The sequence below is a fragment of the Malurus melanocephalus genome, unplaced genomic scaffold (assembly GCF_030028575.1).
Source record: "Malurus melanocephalus ecotype Western Australia unplaced genomic scaffold, MMel_1.1 scaffold_102, whole genome shotgun sequence".
Lineage (NCBI taxonomy): Eukaryota > Metazoa > Chordata > Aves > Passeriformes > Maluridae > Malurus > Malurus melanocephalus.
In genome coordinates this window covers 338,424-357,792 of record NW_026623334.1, presented here as the reverse complement: position 1 = coordinate 357,792, position 19,369 = coordinate 338,424, and the positions used below count along the sequence as shown (strand labels likewise).

Genomic DNA, 19,369 nt, shown 5'->3' with positions numbered 1-19,369 from the left:
ATCCCAGCACCACACACAAATCCAGCTCCTGAACACTTTTGTGGGAACAAGATGACTACAAACCTCTTCACAGCTCCAGGGACAAATCTCTGGGAGAAATGGAATGTGTAACAGCAGACAGACATTTTTTTCCTGTGCTTCAAGGCTAACCACACTATAGACATGCACACACACAAAATCCAGCCCCTATGGGAATTATTCCAGTATGCTATGAAACAACTTGCATGCACTTCACAAGCATCTGAAGTCACACAGKTATTAGAGGAGTTTCTTTTATGAGTAGAGCATTATCCTGTGTGGTTTCACTGTCACAGGGAAACCTTTGCCTTGGGCAAGAATGGGACAAAGACTTAGTGTTGGACAGGCAAGAAAGCTTTACAGGTAAGCAAAGAATGTGCCTTTCAGTTCATGGTCTGCTATTCAAGAAAAAAAGCAACAGTGGCCACCTGAACTGGAAGAGAAATGGGAATGGGAGAGGAACCCTCTCGACTTAGCCAAGAGATACCTCAACAAGAAATACCTGAAGTATGAAGGATGGAGCYGAGCTCCCAGGCTTGGTTTCAGCACATGTGAGCAGTAACTGCAGCATGGTTATAGGAGCACCACTGTGGGCAGTGGAGTGTCCCAAGACAACTGAACATGTAAAACTGATCTGGCAAAGTCCTAGAGATACACAGCAGGCACCAGCCTGGCCTGGCACAGAGACCAACCAGCCGGAATCTCCACTGGATTCCCACAATGTCCATGTTATTGAGTATTTAATGAACAGCAACTGAGACTGAAACTGGGCAATAGGGGTTCTAGAAGACACTGAACTCCTCCAGTTGTTTCTCTCTCTCAACCTGCCTTTCCTCAGCTTTTCCAGCGAACTGTCATAACACAAGCACCTTACGTTTAYTGCTAGAACCATCAAATGAAGGACAGCATCAGCGTGAAGCCAGTAACAATTTTGAGAGCATAAGTGGCTGTAAGAGACTCCTTGACTTTGGAGACTGAAAGCAGCCAGGGACAGTGTTTCACCTTTATTCAAATGGCAGCAACATTCTCCCCGCTGCAACTGTGAGCTGTCTTTTGCAAAGCCCCAGCAACTTGCAACCCAGCAGCTGAGCAAGTGTCACAAGCATCTCTCGGGGTTAAATGAAGTTTGTTCCTATTTCCTGAACATCAGCAAGGATCAGGCCCCAACATCCGTCCAACTTACACATTTGGTTCATGTGGCTGGAACAGCCCTGTGCAACTCACACAAGTGCAGCAGAATTTTGGAGTTGCACACAAGTATCTGGGCACGGAAATTGAAGTGACAAAAATCACGTGCAGGAAGCACTTACTTCTCCTTTCTATAAACTGCAGATTGGTACTTGCACCGAGAGGGCAGAACCTCTCCCCTGCCCTGCACTCGCAACTGTTTCATCCATTTGGAGCATAAATAAATAATTGAAGGCAGACAGCAGCTGCAGGAGGAGACAGAATCTGTGCCCAGCTCTTCAGTGGTTCCATTTCACCACAAAGTCCATGTGCTGACCTCTTTTTACAGCCCTTTTCCAAGTAGCCAAGCAGACAAAGAATGGGAAGAAAAAAAACCAAGTCCAAGTGCCCGGGACAAATTTCCCAGCCCAGAACAGCCCATCTGTGACCCAGGGCCTCCTGCAGCCAGGCTGTTTGGACAGATGCACAGCAGGACAGGCAGAGCTGAGCCTCCTGCGCTGCTGCAGCCCCACCCCGCTCCCCACACACTGCTCTGAGCACTGAGCCTCTGCCCAGCTCGGAGGGCAAGGGACCAACGCTGGCTTTTGAAATGGGCCAAAAAAAATGAATGAAACACACAAGCCTTTTCACAGAGAAGTAAAAGCTTCCACTYCTATGCTACGTCTGGCCAAGATACACTGGGACATCAGAAAAACAAGCAGGGATGTGCTGCTTTAAGAGTGTTTCCAGTATTTACCTCCAGATTCTGTGACTAATTTGCTACTCCCTTTCTGGCAGGAGCATCCTGGTAGCCAGGATGCATGACCAGGGTTGGAAWACACAGAGATTGGAAGAGACATTAATGTGGGGAGTCAAAGAGAAACAGCCTCACCCAGGGCGAGCTATGACACAGTGAGAGACTATCCAGCTGTGGTGAAATATCCCATTAGACAGCTGCAAACATAATTTTGCTTWCTCCAAGGGGGAAAAAAATAAAGCCACYTCACCACAACCACCCTGAATTGATACAGAGCAGGAATGCAGATCCATACCGCTGCTCCCAATGACTCAAAGAATCACAATTATAAAATAATTGGTTTGATTCTAAAAAAAATTAAAAAGTCAGTGGTGCTTTGTTCGCCTTCCAGGTTCCATTCTTTTCTGTACCAGCAAGAACTTTCCTCTAGTCACAAGACTACAAGAACTTTTATCGTAAGGAAAACGTTTAGGTGAAAGATGGCAATGCCACAAAGGTACAGCGAGGTACCAATCCTCCAAGCTACTCCAGCAGAGACTTTGGGGAGATTCTGTAAAGACTAAGCTCTGTTTGTGGTCTTGTTGTACAGCTCTTGTACTCTCTGTACAAGAGAACCCACCATTCAGACGATATTTCTCATCACACATTCCACAAAACTCAGCTAATCAATTTTCMCTGCATAGGTATCTACACAGAAATTGAGGGTCACATTAGGTCATGTTCAACCAGCTCAAGGCACCAGGAATCACCACTTTTCCCTCCTCTTAATCTGCTCTTGGTCAGCAGCAGCTGCCTGCACTGGAGTTGTCCTCAGTGTGCCAAATGCAGTATCTACAATTACCTCAGGTGCCTCAGCACCATGCAGAGTGTAGCTTCTCACAGGATACACTTTCCTGTCAGCCCACCTGGGCTTATTTTTACAGAAGCACAATAGAGAAAAGGAGAAGGCAGTTCAGCACACATGAACAGGAACTGGGGGATTTCCACCAGCCAGTGTTCCCTGGTAGGCAAGGCTGGGGTTGAAAGTTGACCTTAAAAATGATGCTCTGTGTTGGCACAGTTGCTATTTTAGCCAGGAGACATTTGCTGTTGCAATATCTACTGTTCCAGGAATGATAGAAATCTCTGCTCCTTTTTTTTTTTTTTTATAGTAAGAAAAAGCCAAAGGAGTCTGAATATGTTTCTAACACATAAAACCAGATTCTCAAAAACTGAAACACAAAGGCAATGAATTCAGTTCTCAATGCTTCACAATGACATGCACTGAAACCGCTCCTCCAATCTAACTACCTTGTGCATAGCATCTTCTCTATACACAGCCCCCCATTTATACTTCTACTGACAAACAGACCACTTCAAAATACATTCAAGTAGAAAAAAGGATCAAGCTGAATGCAAAAGGCACAGCCCTGTAATTTCAAACCCACTGAAAGAACTGGATCCACCAGATAGTCTCTGCTCCCACACCCAAACAACTTTGCAAGTTGATGGGGTGGGGAGAGATCAACTTGGGAAGCARAGATTCCCATCCTCCTGATTTAAAAAGAAACAATAACTTCAAAGAACATTAGAGACATGAGCCTGAATGAGCAGGAGCCAGCTTCAGAGACACGGCAAAGTAACACCCCAAACACACACACGCCARCAACATGAGCTAGGAGGCATGTTCTGCACGACTGTGCCAGGAGACTCCAGTTTAACCAGGTACTCGGGAGCTTTCACCTTTACTCCTCCCACAGCAGCACCTCAGGCTTTGGCAGAGCGTCCATCTGCTGCACTTGCCCTGTTTGGTTCTCAAGTCAATGCTCTTGACAAATTGCTGGGTTTCCAGCATGGGGCCTACTCYTCTGCACATGGGACATCAGTCATCGCTTCATTTCCTACCCAGCTTCACCRCGAGAATCCCTCTTAGTGATCCAGCGGTAAATAAATTGCTAGGAGAGAAACCATCCCTGTCCAAGAAGTGCTGAACTGAGGTATAACAAAACTGAGGAGCTTGRTGTCACCAGGCAACCTGCCACAGAGCTTCACAGCAGCCCAGGCTCTTTAACCACAACCCTTCCCCTGGGAATGCTGGCTGCTCTGCACACAGAGACCAGTATCAAACCTCCAGTGACTTCAAGAATTAAGATGTCATTCCCTGGAAATCAGAGAGGTAGAGATTMTACTGTTATTTTTTTCCTGAAGAATGGTCGTAATCAGGAGCCCAACCTGCAAATCAGAGTGCCCTGAACCCAGACAAAGCATCAGCCCTGACCATGCTGTGAGGGAAGATGAAGACACATTCTTTGACAACACATCATTGTTCAATTCTATGGACTCGGTAAGTCATGAATATTATTAAGACTTTACCAAAGGTAACCTTACTTATATGCAATCTATTCTACTTTCCTCTTAAAAGCTCACTTAATATTCATTAAAAAATAGCTTTTATAATAGTTTTTGAAAAATTAATTCAGAGAATCACAGCTTTAGCAAATCCTTTATATGGTTATCTGCTGTCAGATGCAAGAAGATTGGAAAAAAGGAGCATATAAAGACAAATCCTGCTCTTAAAAATACTAAATAAAAATAAATTATGCTTTTGMATGTTTGCTTTAATTTCAACAGATTGCTTTGTGTTCACAGCTTGGTTTTCCCTTTCCATCCACAAGTAACAGGGCTGGCCCAAATCCATRATGAACTGTGCTCTGTCATGCAAGACCCACTCTACGCTCAGCGTAAGATCCGTGGATACACACACACACCCCTCCACAGCAGAGGAAACACCTCCCCTGCCAGCAGGAACTGTGCTGTCCTGCACACACCRGCTCTTTGGGGCACAGACTCCAGCCTGCTCTTGCCTATGCAGTGTGACAAGGCCCTTCAGGAGTTATGATAATATCTACAACAGACTCCTCTGATCTCTACCTCGCTTCTTCCCCTGGGGAATGTGCAGAAAGGAGCCTTATACAAAACCCGCTTCCCTCTTAATTTAAAAACAAATGAACTGAAGAACAGCATGTTTCTGGGGGGTTAACAAAGCTTCTCTCCARTTTACAGCTTACACTAGATGTCAGAACACATTATGCATTGCTTTCATCCAGAAATAAAACAAGAATTAACAGCAATACTCACAAATAACTACAAAATACTAGCAAAACTTCAAGTGGCTTGGGAAAAATAYATCTGCTGATCCCATTATCCTATTACCCCTGGATTTACTTTGTTCTTCTCATCACTGCAATCAGCAGCAAAATGCACAGTGCCAAGTCTGCATTATATAGGGAAACACCATCTCTTGCCATGGCCAGGTGAATACCCAAGCTGCTACAATGCTAGTTTGCTTTCTGTGGCCCAAAAAAGCTGTGCAGTACCAGGGTCTTAGCAGGCAAGGTGTTTGCTTCATACAGAATTGGAGCCTCAGAGAAGACTGGACCCAAAGGCAAGTGTAAGCCAGGCTGGGGATGGGTGAGATTGTTCCCATGCTCTGCTGTGTTAACCATCACCTCCATCCCCACCCTTGGGAGACAGAAAGGCTCTTCCATTTACAGCAGACGTTGCCTAAATCATGATGATGGTGCTGAGGAACACACGGGACCCTGATAACCCCTTACCTAAGCATTCAAGCTCTGCGGAGAAGGATTCCTCTTCCTTTCAAACACCCTAAATCCCTCTAAATACCAAACAGACAACAAAAAAACCTGTCGAAGTCATCTGATTGCATCACCCCTCCTCTCTCTCCAGGACTCAAAAGCATGTCTCCAAATAGCTATTAGCTTTGCAAAGCAAAACAGATGTTCCCTAACACCCAAATCCTGGCCGCCTGCGAGGTGCCGATGGCTGCAGCACCAAGGAGCGGCAGGAGCGGGGCTGTGTCTGCGCATCTGTGCTGCGGAGGGGAGAGGGATGGGAGACGTGCTCCCAATACCCAAACGCCTCTGCCAGCCCCTGCGCTGCCTTTCTCCATCCGAACGCGCTCGACACACCCAAAGGCAGCGACAAAAAAGAAACSCGAGCCAAAACCCGGGGGGATGCGGCAGGCGAAGCGCCCATCTCCCGGATGAACGCCGCTGTGCCCAGGTAGCCGCCGCATCCCCGCGGAGAGCCGTGCCCGGCGGAACCCGCCTCACCCACCTGCTTCTCCTCTGCGGGGCGGCGCGGCCAGGATGGGATGCCCGCGGCGGGGACCGGCAGCGGGGAGAGAAAAGGAGACACGGTGAGGCGAGAGGGACGCGCCGGGCCGCGGGGCGGAGCGGCCGCGCGTCCCCGCCGCCTCACCTGGGTTGACCAGCTTGCTCTTGTACCGCATGCCCGTGCTCATGGTGCCTCCCCGGAGCGACAGCCGTGCCCGTGTGTGCGAGGGTGGGTGGGGGACTGAAGGAGTGCGAGCGCCGGGGCCGCCCCGCTCCGCCGCCGAGGGGCCGGGGCCGTCCGGGGCCGCCAATCCCGGGAGCCGAGCCCGCCCCGGGCCCGCCCCCGCCGGGTGACAGCCGGGCCGGGGGCTGCCGGAGCCGGGCAGGGCAGCGGGACCCGCCGGGTGACAGCCGGGCCGGGGGCTGCCGGAGCCGGGCAGGGCAGCGGGACCCGCCGGGTGACAGCCGGGCCGGGGGCTGCCGGAGCCGGGCAGGGCAGCGGGACCCGCCGGGTGACAGCCGGGCCGGGGGCTGCCGGAGCCGGGCAGGGCAGCGGGACCCGCCGGCCGGAGCACCGGAGCACCGGAGAGATCGCCCCGGCCCCGCCCGTGCCAGCGGCTGGAGAACGCAGCCCCGAGCCGGGCCGATGGGCAGCAATCAGGCAATCATCCCCCTGCACCGGGCTCGCTACACCTCCCTGAAGGTTTAAACACTATAAAAGGCAGCACTCCCTGCTCTGGAACACAAATGCAACAGCGACAAGGGGGAATACAGTATTAAAAAAAAAATACAAAACCCAAACACAAATGGAATAAATAGGAAATAYGCTTCCAGATTTAGCGTCTCAAAATACAGTGGGAAGTCCTGAATCATACTGCAACCATGCTGTGTGAAGTAGGAATGTGTGCTCTGTTTCCATTAAAAAATTTTAAAGAGGTTATATGGAAAGTTATTTTAGGTAAAAGCTGTCAGCATAACTCTTTAAAACGAGGCAAGAGAGAACTTAAATGAAAAGCAGCAGTCACAAATGGTATGAGAACAGCTCATAGAAAAGTCAACAGTAGAGAAGCAAGGAAGAGTAAGGACACCCAGATCCTTCCATGGCTGCAGGGAGTGGTCATGTYTTCCCCATTTGAAGGACAGGCAAATCATCAGACCTGAAACTCTTCTGAATCCAGGACAGGATAAGCTCGGCAGGGTGACAGCTGCGTAACTGAAGGGCACTGCCCTGCCTTGGAACAAACCTGACACAGATGCTACAACACCAACTTTTCAAACCCTTGTAGTCATCACAGCATTTATCTTGGCATTTCTTCCACCTTCTCATTCAAAACATCCCTCATAACAAAACAAGGAGACACTTGCAAGACCTGGCAATCCCAGGCACACATATTTTCAAAATGCATTAGCTCATTCTGAGTTCACTTTTATCCATTGATTCAAAGCATCAGAAAAAAATAAATCAGGTAATTGTCAGTAAATTTCCTTGTTTTTAAATGCCAGAGAGCCACAGATCATTAGAGACTCTGCACCACAATTAAAGGCACCAAACGAGCCAATCAGCCTTTCATGAGTTGTTTTATAGTCTGCCACAGTGTTTCAAAGCAAATGAAGACTGAAAGGACCGCAGTSAACTGCTCTTTGATCCTGCTGAACACTCATTACCAAAGTTACATGTGGGCACTTTGTCCCAGTGCTGGAAAATGTCAATCTGGAGAATGCCAAGGTGAAATGCAGAGAAAGGAACTTGTCTTCCAAGGCCCTGGCACTGCCAACACTGATGGGAGTTGATGTATTTCTGACACCTAAGGCCAGAAAGAAGGGTCCAGCCAGTATCCACTATCCAGAGAGCCCCACAGTACAAAGACTTGGCTTAACAACTATATATTCCCCCAGTAAACTGTTAAGTATTTTAACAAAACCAAGTTCAAATGTAACTGAAAACTAACATCAGTCAACATCAAAGAAGTGGCAGAAAGCATAAAAAAATAAAACTACGTTGAAAGGAAAGTACTCACATATGGAACCAGCAGCTCTGCAAGCCCTTCTTGGACAATTATTAAAATAGATCTCAAATTTTGAGCCAAAATGCTCCATCTGGCATCCACAAACCCAAAGAAAATACAGACTATCAATTGGTACTCATCATCTCCTAGTAAAAATCTTTTCATTGAGGCCTCCCACACAAGAATTGTGACAGTGACTTTAGGTGCCTTGCTTTAAAGAGATTAATTTTATTAAAAACAGAAGGTTTTTTAAAGACTAGATGTTTTTGACAGTCTGCTTCCCCGTTGCCCTAGCTGGCTTTGAAAGACTAAGCTTTCATGCCACCTTTGCTCAGAGAGCTAACCCAGCTTGTAACTCATGTCTCCAGATGAAGTCTGGGTTCCTCAGGAGGGGTGTGGCTGTCCTGACTTTAACAAGCACAAATGGACAGCACATAATTAAGAAGGTTGCAAAATATGATGCAAAACCCTGGAAGAAAAACAAGAAGAAAGGTGCAAACGACAGCAAACAAATGATGAAAAAAAAATTGCTATTAAATCTCTCACCTTGGGCCTTTGGACAGACAGACATGGTTAAATTCAAATCTTCATAAAATCAGAAGAAAATTTGTGTGAATGCAAATCTGTCACTCCATTTCTTCTTTCAACTTCATTACAGCAGCCACTGAAGTAACAACGTAATGTCCACTTTATGCAGTTGAACTCCAAATAAGCCAATATGCATTCTTGTGATGCCAATAATTTATGAATCCTATCCTGATCAAACACTCATTGCTAGACAGCAAAATTAGGGGTAATCATTACATGAAAGACACCCCAATTTAGTACAGAAGACAAAGTGTCTCAACTCCATACTTGGAAAGTAATTTACACTTGTGCATATATAAAACACACAACTACAAAAGAATGCAGAAGAGAGCTATAACTCAGTAATGACATAAAGGAAATAGCAACATTCATGAACCTATAAAGTAAGGTGTGTAAAAAGATTTTCCAAGACATTCACCCATCTAAAGACATCAGTAGATGCCTAATGAACTTTGGGAAAAAAGTGGATATGAAGCTTTGCTACCTAACTTCCAGGTAAAACACTTTGAAAGTTGTTTTGAAATGAAATCAAAGCAGTTTGCAGGTAGACAAATTTTAGAAAACACTTTCAAAACACCTTCAGGGTAAACATCACAATTCCTTTGAATATGCACTGTCCACAATGCCATTACAGAGTTTCATACATAAGCGTGAAAAGGCAAAATGAAATAGAACAACAAAAACCACCCCAAAAAAGTCAATGTTTTCCACATTCATACAATTTATTACAAAACTTCAATGAAAAGTAGTGCTATGGTATATATAAAAATTCAGTACATGCCATTGTTCAGCTGACAGAAATGCCTGTGACAAATTTTTGCCATCAATATTTGAGACCTGAAGCCAAAMCTCCAGAGGCATCCACACAAGTTGKTGGTGTGTGGAGTGTTTATGGTGTGTTAAGGCACRGAGATTTAGAAAAGTCAGCTTTTTTGAATCACTGGTGAATCATCGGCGCTTTGTACATTTTCTCATACATCACACAAATGCAAATCACCAGRGATGAAGCTTCAAAAGCAACAAAAGCACAGAGAAAGTTCTGAGAAACTGATACGATACATAATAACCTAAAATGGCAGGTGAAAGTTATAACACTGTGCAAACACACGTACATTTACTGTAAACAGGCCACAAAGTCTTAGTGTTAACCACGAAACCATTCAGAACAACCTAGCAGATAAATGATTAATTCCTTAAACCCACCACAGTGACTAGTCCAAGCAGTGTACTCTTAGCAGTTTCTGAATAAAAAGGTATAGGAAGGATAATAAAATCACATGGATAAGTATGAAGACAGTGTTACCAAAAGAATCCAAAAAGATACACTATAAGTTGAATAACATTGAATATATAAAACRAGCAGTTTTACAACACAATCTTCAGACTTTGTGTTTGTTTTAACGCAGGTCTTGGTCTGTGGCATCCAGCTTTTGCATTTGAACGTTACCACTTGGGCAAAGAATACAGAGCACCCATCCACTTAGAGAACCGTATGCTGCTGGGAACAAAAGTGGGAAACAGAGCATTAGAAAGGACAAACTCTCAGCACTGTCAGAGCATTGGGGGCAGCCTGAGCCCCTCTGAGCTGGGGGAATAGGGAGTTTTAGTTCCTGCATCACAGGGACCTGCATTACAACTACATCAGCTGAGCAGTTTGGTCCCAAATATTTACCACAAATGTCTAATGGCAGCTTATAAATGAGGACTTATTTTTAGCTACAGAGTTTCTTAAGCACCCACACCCCCCCTCAGCCTGCAAGAACACAAGGAGAGTGTTACAGCTCCCCTCAACAGTCCTGCACACAACACATCGACCTTGGCCTGTTCTGTGAAGCTTTATTGCTGCTGAGGGAAATAAACCACTCAGCTAAACAGGGTTAGGAGAAGGCAGCAAGTTTGATATCATGCACCAACACTGCTAAGGTAAAGCAGGAAAGCAAACATTTTTTTCAAGCATTCATATAGTAGTGCTCCCGTGGCTTGAAAAAAAGGGATACTGTTATGTAATTTCAAAAATAACTACCAGTTTTGGATATTTCTACAGCTGACAATCGAAAAGGCTACTACAAAGAAAGCAGAAACCCAGCCTTCCCTGAAAGTTGGATCCTGCATAAAAAGTTGTGTCAGATTTAGAACTCGGGGAAACACCTCGAATTCTCCAGTCCCAAAATACTCATTCCTAACAGAAAAAACCAGCTTAATCTAAACACTCATCTGGATGGAAAAATAGAAATATCGGAGAAAACACACTGCTGTGTCAACTTACTTCTAACACTCATCCAGACTACAGCTGGGATAAGGAGCAAGGTGCTTTACTCTTTGCCATTCTCATTGTGGGAATTCTGTTCAACACACAATTCCTTCTCATTTTAAGGAGCCCATCAGTTCCAATACCAAATAAACCATGCAAGCTAGCAATAAGGTTTTAAAACCAGAGTCCATAAATTGCTAAGCAAATTCAATATTCAAATTCAAAATTAACCTGTTGTGCTATACTGCTACTTCGAATATGAAAGAGAAACTTGATTTCTGCTACTGCCTGCCCAAMTCTAATCTGTTACAGAAGATACCTCAAGAAGAAACTGTAATTCATGTTTCAGACTCACAAAAAGACTGGAATTTCCAATAAACATGAAGGCTTGGGTTATAAGCACAGCTGTGCATTGATGTTAGCAGCATTACCCACACTTTATAAGCTTGTAGAACACACTTGGGCAAAGTATGTTTGTGCAGTTATAACAGGGATTCATTTCACTGYTCTTTCTTCCTCATCTCCTTGTAAGGCAATATTTTGTGATACAATTAAGTTGATACTATTCTTAACAAGTTTGACCTCCAGCTTTATTAGACTAATCTTGTAGTTCCCCCATGCTCATTTCACAACACACAGAATTAACAAATGCATCTATATGCAATCTGAGCTCATACCATCAAGTAAAAAAGAGGATACATTTCTCCAGAGTGCCACTAAACAAAACTCAGCAAGTACATTCACTGGCAAGCCTTACATACACCTGCATCCTGATCATGYGGTCACATAGCTCAGAATCTTGTATTTATAAAGATTTTGGAAACCTTGTCAAGGAATGGGTTTGCCTCCCCCTCAGCACTTCCAAGAACGCCACTACAACACAGGGTGACTTGACTCCTCTACGTGTTCACACCTGAATTCCCAATGAGAGATATTTGCTTTATRAGCAGCTACATTTTCTCACCTAAATTGTTTTTCTTCAAATAGCACCCATTTTATGCTGTAACTGCAGCCCTTTGAGTGTCCCATTGTCAGCAGAACTTTGAGAAATGGCATCTTTCCAAAAGGCAGAGGAGTACTGGATGACACCAATGCTCTGCCRTATGTTTTGACTCATTTTGTCACCGCACCCCAAACATTCTGGTTCTCTACTATTTCAGTCACCCTGTGTGGACTTCACTGCTCCAAGTTTGTTCCCTTTCCTTTGCTACTCTGTAGCAAGAGCTTATACTTCCCCACAGCAAACATCATCAGCCCAGCTCACAGTAAGTTACAAAACTGGCCTTTGAGCTGATTTACATGCTCATCAGTTCAATACATTAATAGGGTTGAAAACCACGGAGTCACATCTACATACCAGAATCCAAGATTCAAAACTATCTGTCTCTTTAGCAAAAAGTGCCCTGACCCATTTTCAGGTTCCCCATGATGCCATATAATTTCCAACAGAAATCTGTTCTCTAAGGGTGAAAAAGCTTGTGCCAGCCCATCAATGCAGGGTTTGCTGAACAACTCCACAGCCAGAAGAGCTGAGGAGAGCTGGAGGTTGACAGCATCCTCCTGGTCTAGTTTCTCACCAGAGAAACATCCATTGGCAGTGCCAGGCAGTTGCTCCAAATACTACAGATTTGCCCAAGCTTCACATTCYCTAGGCTCTCAATTTCAGCTGCCAAACCCTACAGCATCATCTCTTGCTTCCTCAAATGACATTTCTCATCAGATCAATTCAGCATTCAGCAGCATCGTTTTAGAAGGCTGGTTGCTATGACAATGCTTTGTGTTGTTCTGTTAAACGATGTCAATTCATTGGTAGAAAGAAGGAGCTGTTTGGTGTCTTTAGCACTGTTCTTATCAAGAACCAGAATAGTGTTAATGTGCTCAGGAGGCTTTAAAATACTTGTGGAAATCACACRCTTTACAAAAAGAATTTTCAACATCCTACAGATATTTTAAGTGCAAGATGCTTGGGTTTCTTTTTTGTCTGAATATATTTCCCTAACTATAACTACATTTCCAGATGGCTCTATTAGCATTCCACAGCCTGGCTTCTGTTACTGATTTGTCCCAGTATGATCCTGAAACTGAGTGAAGACAGACAAACCAGATTTATAAGAATAACAAGCGGAAAACAGATTGCAAAGAGATACATTTCGAGAAACAGTGAAGGAAAGGGGAGAAACATCCACCAATAACCATTTAATTTGATACAGTTATTGCAGCTTTTCATAATAATTGCCCAKCTGAGATGGACAAGCTCAGAAACTAGTGAATGTGCTACTGGAGTTACTGCAGGCTTATTTTGAAAGCATTTCATATTTGAGCACCCAAATAAAAAGAAATCTGTTTTAGGTTTTGATACCTTATTCCATCCTTTCTCTTCAATCCCTCATGTGAATTGTCAACTATAAGAACCAATCAGCTCCTACATTTTAMAGCYGTGTCTTGTATTTTACAAGAAAAAAAAAATCAGGAGGATTAGTAAGGTGAGTATATCAAAAGTCAGGGTAAAATATTTGTTACTAGTTATTCTAAGAATATTCTCATGTCTAGCTGTGCTCTCAATGCCTGCTCCACCTGCACTGTTTGTGCACAGAAGCTATGAAATGTTTAGAGGAAACAGGCARAAGTGTAAATCAACACACCTTTGTTAGGGCTGCACTCAAAAGATCTTAATCACAACAATCTGCTCTCACAGGCTTTTGTCAAAAACTGCATTTGGAAATAGGAATGACCAGTCTGGCAAAATCCCCTTCCTTTCCTACCTCTAATCCAGTCTCTACCAGCATTTATCTTCATTCCCTTTCAGTATTCTACTGCTCCACATCTGTCCACACTCTCTGGAAACCTTGAATRTATTTCCTGAGTGTAATCTTTGTCTTTGTCACTCCCCTTACTCTTCTCTTACTCCAGTCTTGAAAGTAAAGGAAACKTTTTGAAGTAAATTCTCCCTTTGCTCTTTCCACAAAACCTTTAAAGAAGTCCCTATTCAAAAGGGAWCAGGCAAACCAGACCTTCCAGTCATCCCATCTGTGTAGCACATTCTGGTAACACAGACTCGTCAGTCTTTTGAGTTTAGCCCTTTTTCATCATTACGCAATGCCCCTCCTAGAAAACCCCAAACATTCAGCAATCTCCTCCCCACCCCAAAATACATCTGAAATCACAAGTGGGWATTTCACCTACTTGGATATTAAGATATTTCATTACCCTACTGTTCATTCTCCAGCTCTTACCTATGAAGGTCTTTTATACCACACCACTCTTTTTCCAAAATACCTGAAAAAAATCTTAATTTCTGTGCTTTATATAGGGAAAAATATTTGAAGGGGCTTTTGAAGAAAATACAAAAATTAGGTATATAATCAAAATAAAAAGTGTRAAAATACTATTTTTTACTTAAACTCTGTGTTTATAAAGTCATATCTTTTTCTCAGCACCAAGCAAGTGTGCCAAAGAACAATGGGAGGAGAGACTGTGCTTTCAGTAGCACAGATGATCCTTTAAAGTTCTTGTAAAACTAGAACCTGAGAGATGCTCAGGATAAACTGTGATGGAACAAAAAGATTAATAACAACTACATTTAAATTTGTTGGCAGTTTGGTTCTGTTAACCACTGTGTAATTACAAGTTTYCTGGTTTCTCTAGAAATAGCGAGTTCAATAAAATACAGCAAATAAATCTGATGGGAATGCTGGAGTTTGAACCCATCACTCCTCCTAAGCTGCAAAGTCAGTTAACATGCATGAGAGAAACTTCCCTAAGGCTAAGCTCTGGATGAGGATTCACTCAAACATGCTGCCAGGATCACACAGCAACACCCTGCTTTGGCAGGACTGCATCTGCAGTTCTGACTGTGCATACTGGCCAACAAACTACACTAAAAATCTATCTATCTACCTATCTATCTACCTATCTATCTATCTACCTATCTACCTATCTACCTATCTATCTATCTACCTACCTACCTGTCTGTCTGTCTGTCTATCTCTCAAGGGTAACAAAAACAGAAGTTCAAAAGCCTTTCCTGAAAGCAATGTGCCAAACATGATTTCCACAGCAGCTGTACAAACGTTGCTTAGCAAATTCCAAAGAAACAGCAGGACCTCCATGTATGAGGATCTCATTCAAATCCTTTTCAAAATCATACATACTCAGTTTTTCAGACCAATTAACTTGACCTCCAGATTTAGTTCAAATCACAACAAGATCATGGGAACACTCAAGCCTGCAAAGTCTCCTGCTTAACACCCGGCGTGGTCCTAGCTGCACTGCAGATTTGCAGTGTGAGSTATCTACAGAGGAACATTTTCCTTGGACAGACATGAGCATGCCCAGAACTCTGTTTACTTAYGTAGCCATGGCTGCAAATTCAGCCTGGGACAAACCATGCTCCAGTTCCTCTTTATAAAGACCATATCCAGTATTGCCAGAAGCTGTGAAACACCAAGGGCCATTTCTGGCTAACCATTAGTGGGAATACTCTGTCCCATCACCCTCAGATGCTGATTTCACAGCAAAGCCAGCATCTAGGAACTGAAGAAAGAACTCTGAATATATTTCTACCCCTTACCATCCTTTGCTCTGCAAACAATAACTATGGACAAGGTTATTAGATTTATGATGTTTTTTCTTACTGAGCATCAGTTTCAAGATGCTGTGTGATTAAACATTATTTCTAACTCACACAAAGAATTGAGTTCCTTAGCAAAAAACAGTATCAATCATTCACTAAATAAGCTTTTCTGCATCAAACAACCATTTCCACAAGTGGTCAGAATTTGGCCATATGATAACAAAGTCACTGTGAAAACTTGGAACCTTCAATTCAGACCATAAAATTTGACAATATTGAACAGGCTGCAAAATGAGCAGCTCCTGTCTGGGGAATGAGAGCTTTCTGTTGGACACTGCTATCACATACACCMTGTGGTCAGCCACAAAATTATCCTCAGTGTTTAGATTTCCAACTCTGGGAAAAACATATCTTACTATGGAAGATGGAGGACATGATGTGAAGACTCCTCTATCTGCAACAGTTGAAACTRTGACAGCAAGAAATCTGAGACTGAATTACTTATTTCCCTTATGGTCACTCAATGACAACAGTGCACATACCAGTAAWCCCATCAACTTCTTTTTGGGGTAAGTCAGAATCCAGTGAATAAGTTTATTTCTTAATTATTTTTTTCTTCTTTTTATGTAAACAGGAAGACTGAAAGTTCAAATAAAGGCAACAAAAATCTCCTTATTTTAGGCTTGGAATGTTGGCAGCTGACACAAGGTCATAAGGGATAATATAATCCATTTTATTCAAGCTTTACATTCCACAAGACCAGCAATCACAACTAGAGTATTAAACTGAAGTATTAAGCAACAASTCTCCTCATATCCTTCCATTATTTTGTTCATGCATTTAAAAGAAGAATTCTACCAGAAGAAAGAATGAGTATGTGCTACACAAATTTTTTCTTCACTCACTGTGATGCCCCCTAATACATCACACACACCATCAAGGGAGTCTGGATTCAGTACACCTGAGCAGTTTGTAAAATTTTGTTCGGCTCTTTGAGAAAACTGTTAAAAACTGATCAGCCTACACACCCCCAAACACTCTAAATTTTGTTTACATATAATCAAATTAATATTCAGAGTAGTTTGTGCTAACAGAAGCAAAGCCTGATGATCCAAAAATAAGGCCCTGAAGAGAAGCATTTACAGGTCTTAAAAACAGCTGGTAAGGTAACACTGGCATAGATTTTTTCTAGTCTACCCAGAATATCACTTTTCTTTTTCTGTAAGTTCTGTAAATAYAAATCCAAAGTACAAAATTAACAATAATCATTGTGAACACCTTATGTAAGAGGAGAGAACAAGTCAGAAAAGCAATACCTGATGTATCCAGATGTTAAGCATCTTAGTCATCACCAGGCTTCATCCTCATCTGGGCTTGCATCTGGGCAATCATCTCCTGCATGCGGCGTAGCTGGAAGAGAAAAACACCCAAGTGTTTACAACAACTTCATGAGAAGCCCAAAAATCCAGGAACTGTACATCTTTTTCTTCCATGGTAGAACACAGATCCTATTTTCCCCTTCACAAACTGGAAATGTTCAGTAATTTACATAACTGAATACTTTGGTTTYCCCCATCTATATTCTTCAGTTCATTACATCTAATTTTTACAATAGATTTGTAAGAATATTTATAATGAAAACTAATAAGCAACAGAGTCCAAGTCTTTTGAAGGCAGCTATGTTTGCAGACCTGTGAATCAACATTTAATCCAATTTAATTTGTYCTTTAGGTGTGCACAGGGCTACACCTGAGTGAACCAAAGCGGCTTTGTTCTGATACAGGTGCTCAAACCACAGCATCATGTCCATCYTGTTCTCAGAGAATTCTGCAAATTGTCAGGCAGCAGTAACAGCCAAACATGARGACAAGATTTAAAAACTAAGTCAAAAGAGAAAGTTGTTTATAAAATTTGGAAAGCCAGACTAAACATATTAAGCACTGATATTTTTTACATCTAAACAATGATTTTCCTGGAAATAACTGTTTTCTKAAGRCATTTTCTTACARCACTTAAAAGTTAGTTTCCGTCTCATAAAAGGCCAGTTATAGATATTACTTTGTTGCTATTTTTTTAAAACAGTATTAATTGGAACAAATGTTCCTAAGAAAGAACACCAGTATGGATTTTCAAAACATATATGCAAATACCTCTAATTTGCTTTACAAATGACTGGGTACTTCCTTCCAAATGCAGGTGGGGAAACTCCACATACAGAACTACAAGTGCCCCATTTTACAAAGTGGGAAGGAAATAAACTGCTATTTCCATGCACACTGAATAACCTATGAATCCACCTCAAACCAGAGATCATGTAAAAATATGAGACTTGTACAGCAAGTTCTCTTTTTTTTTTAGAGAATTTCTTTCYTTATTTTACTGGGAGGGGGAARTAACTGAAACAGCACTATGTTCAAASAATTATACTGTATTTTTATCCAGTCAACCACATTAACTATCGTGATACTCATTACTCCACCAGAATCAATACAAAAGAACCTGAGACACAAGCTTGACTAACATGTATATAGTGTTGAGCTGTTGTTTTGTTTTGAAAAAAAAAAAAAAAAAAAAAACCGAACAGAAAGAAACATCACAGAACAAGAAAAATCAACTGCAGGTGCCTGTACCACTTTTTCCTGCCAGCTCTCAGATACAGATTTAGGAAAGAGTAAGGAACTGAAGATTAACTAAAGAGTGAAAAAGATTGCAGCACAGCCAGCAGTACCAGAGATTGCCTAAAACCAGCTGGATTATGAACTTATCCTCWTGCTGCAGCAGCACAGGGCTTGGGACAGGCTAATTCAGGTTCCTGACTGCTGCAGAGATGCCCTCTGACAAAAGGAGATTCACACAGGAACAGCATGAGATACAGCTAAGTTTGTGAGGATTATTAAAAACCCATCTACATCTTTCTGCTGAATCCTTAAAACAAAAAGCTTCTGATCAAAAAGATGGCATAACATTGAAGGGAGGAGRAAAAAAAAGCAGAAAGTTCCTGAARTGAGTGTTGCATTGATTTCATGATACAAGAAAAAAAGAAAAGCTTCAAAGATCAACTTGTAAAAASTCAAGACACCTGGTCTTTTGAACTGCCTCTCTACAGATTTACCATCAGAATAAAACTGGCTTTTTGGAAGCTCTCCTACTTTAGCTTTCCCAAGAGCACTCCAAACTGAGGCATGAAACATTCCCAGAATAGAAACCATTCAATAATCACAGGGGGAAATACTGCTGCACATGTATTATGGTGACTGCTCAAACGCAGAATTCTGCTAATGGCCAACTTCATATTTTAAGACTTAAATACAGCATTGAGAATTGCATTTTCTTAACTTTTACTGATARAAGTATGCCTACCACAAAATAAATCAGGTTATGCATATGGCACAAATATGTATATGGCACAAAAGCCCCAGGAATCCCTCTCTGCTCTAATGTTAAGGTTGTAACAAGATTTTCCTTTTCCATTCTCATGTGGTATTTTTGAGACCTACTGGTGAAGTCTCAGTCTTTTCCATTAGGTAAGTAATGGCAAGTTTCTGGAGCTATTTTAGGATAATTCAGTAGAAAAAATTTCAGGCACAAGGCACATTGTTGTAAAATTAAAAGAACAGAATCAAGCTGTATCGTGCTCAAGTGGTAACCCTGACAGTCTTTTCAACAATTCCCTCTTTGAGAGAACAGGACAAGAGCCATTCTTCCACATTACAATGCAAACCAAAACCCTCTCATGTTCACCTTACTGGACCTACAGAACAGACAGAAAAAAACCCCACTCTTAATAAAGGAGAATAGAAAAAAATCACCAAAGACTGAAATTGATGTCACATCGACAGCAGTGTTCCCTTTGCTGTTGGGGATTGCAACCATCAAGGACAGAAAATGCCTTTG

General features: G+C 42.5%; 2 protein-coding genes across 5 annotated transcripts in view; both read right to left on the bottom strand.

Annotated features, from left to right (window-relative positions):
• Nucleotides 1–6,142, bottom strand: part of SEPTIN5 (septin 5) — a 39,339-nt gene extending 33,197 nt beyond the window's left edge. The window contains exon 1 of one of the 2 annotated variants that reach the window (XM_057369046.1): nucleotides 6,059–6,142. The gene's annotated coding sequence lies outside the window, so the exon portion shown is untranslated. The remainder of the gene's footprint in view (nucleotides 1–6,058) is intronic. The other variant, XM_057369043.1, reaches the window with a different exon arrangement.
• A 2,152-nt stretch (nucleotides 6,143–8,294) lies between these two features.
• Nucleotides 8,295–19,369, bottom strand: part of LOC130575273 (septin-2) — a 35,807-nt gene continuing 24,732 nt past the window's right edge. Inside the window, exons 12-13 of one of the 3 annotated variants that reach the window (XM_057369039.1) lie at nucleotides 16,792–16,885; nucleotides 8,295–10,149 (exon numbers count right to left, since the gene is read on the bottom strand). In XM_057369039.1, coding sequence (XP_057225022.1) covers nucleotides 16,817–16,885 — 69 coding nt within the window. In that variant the 3' untranslated portion in view covers nucleotides 8,295–10,149; nucleotides 16,792–16,816. The remainder of the gene's footprint in view (nucleotides 10,150–16,791; nucleotides 16,886–19,369) is intronic. The other 2 variants (XM_057369040.1, XM_057369038.1) reach the window with 2 other exon arrangements.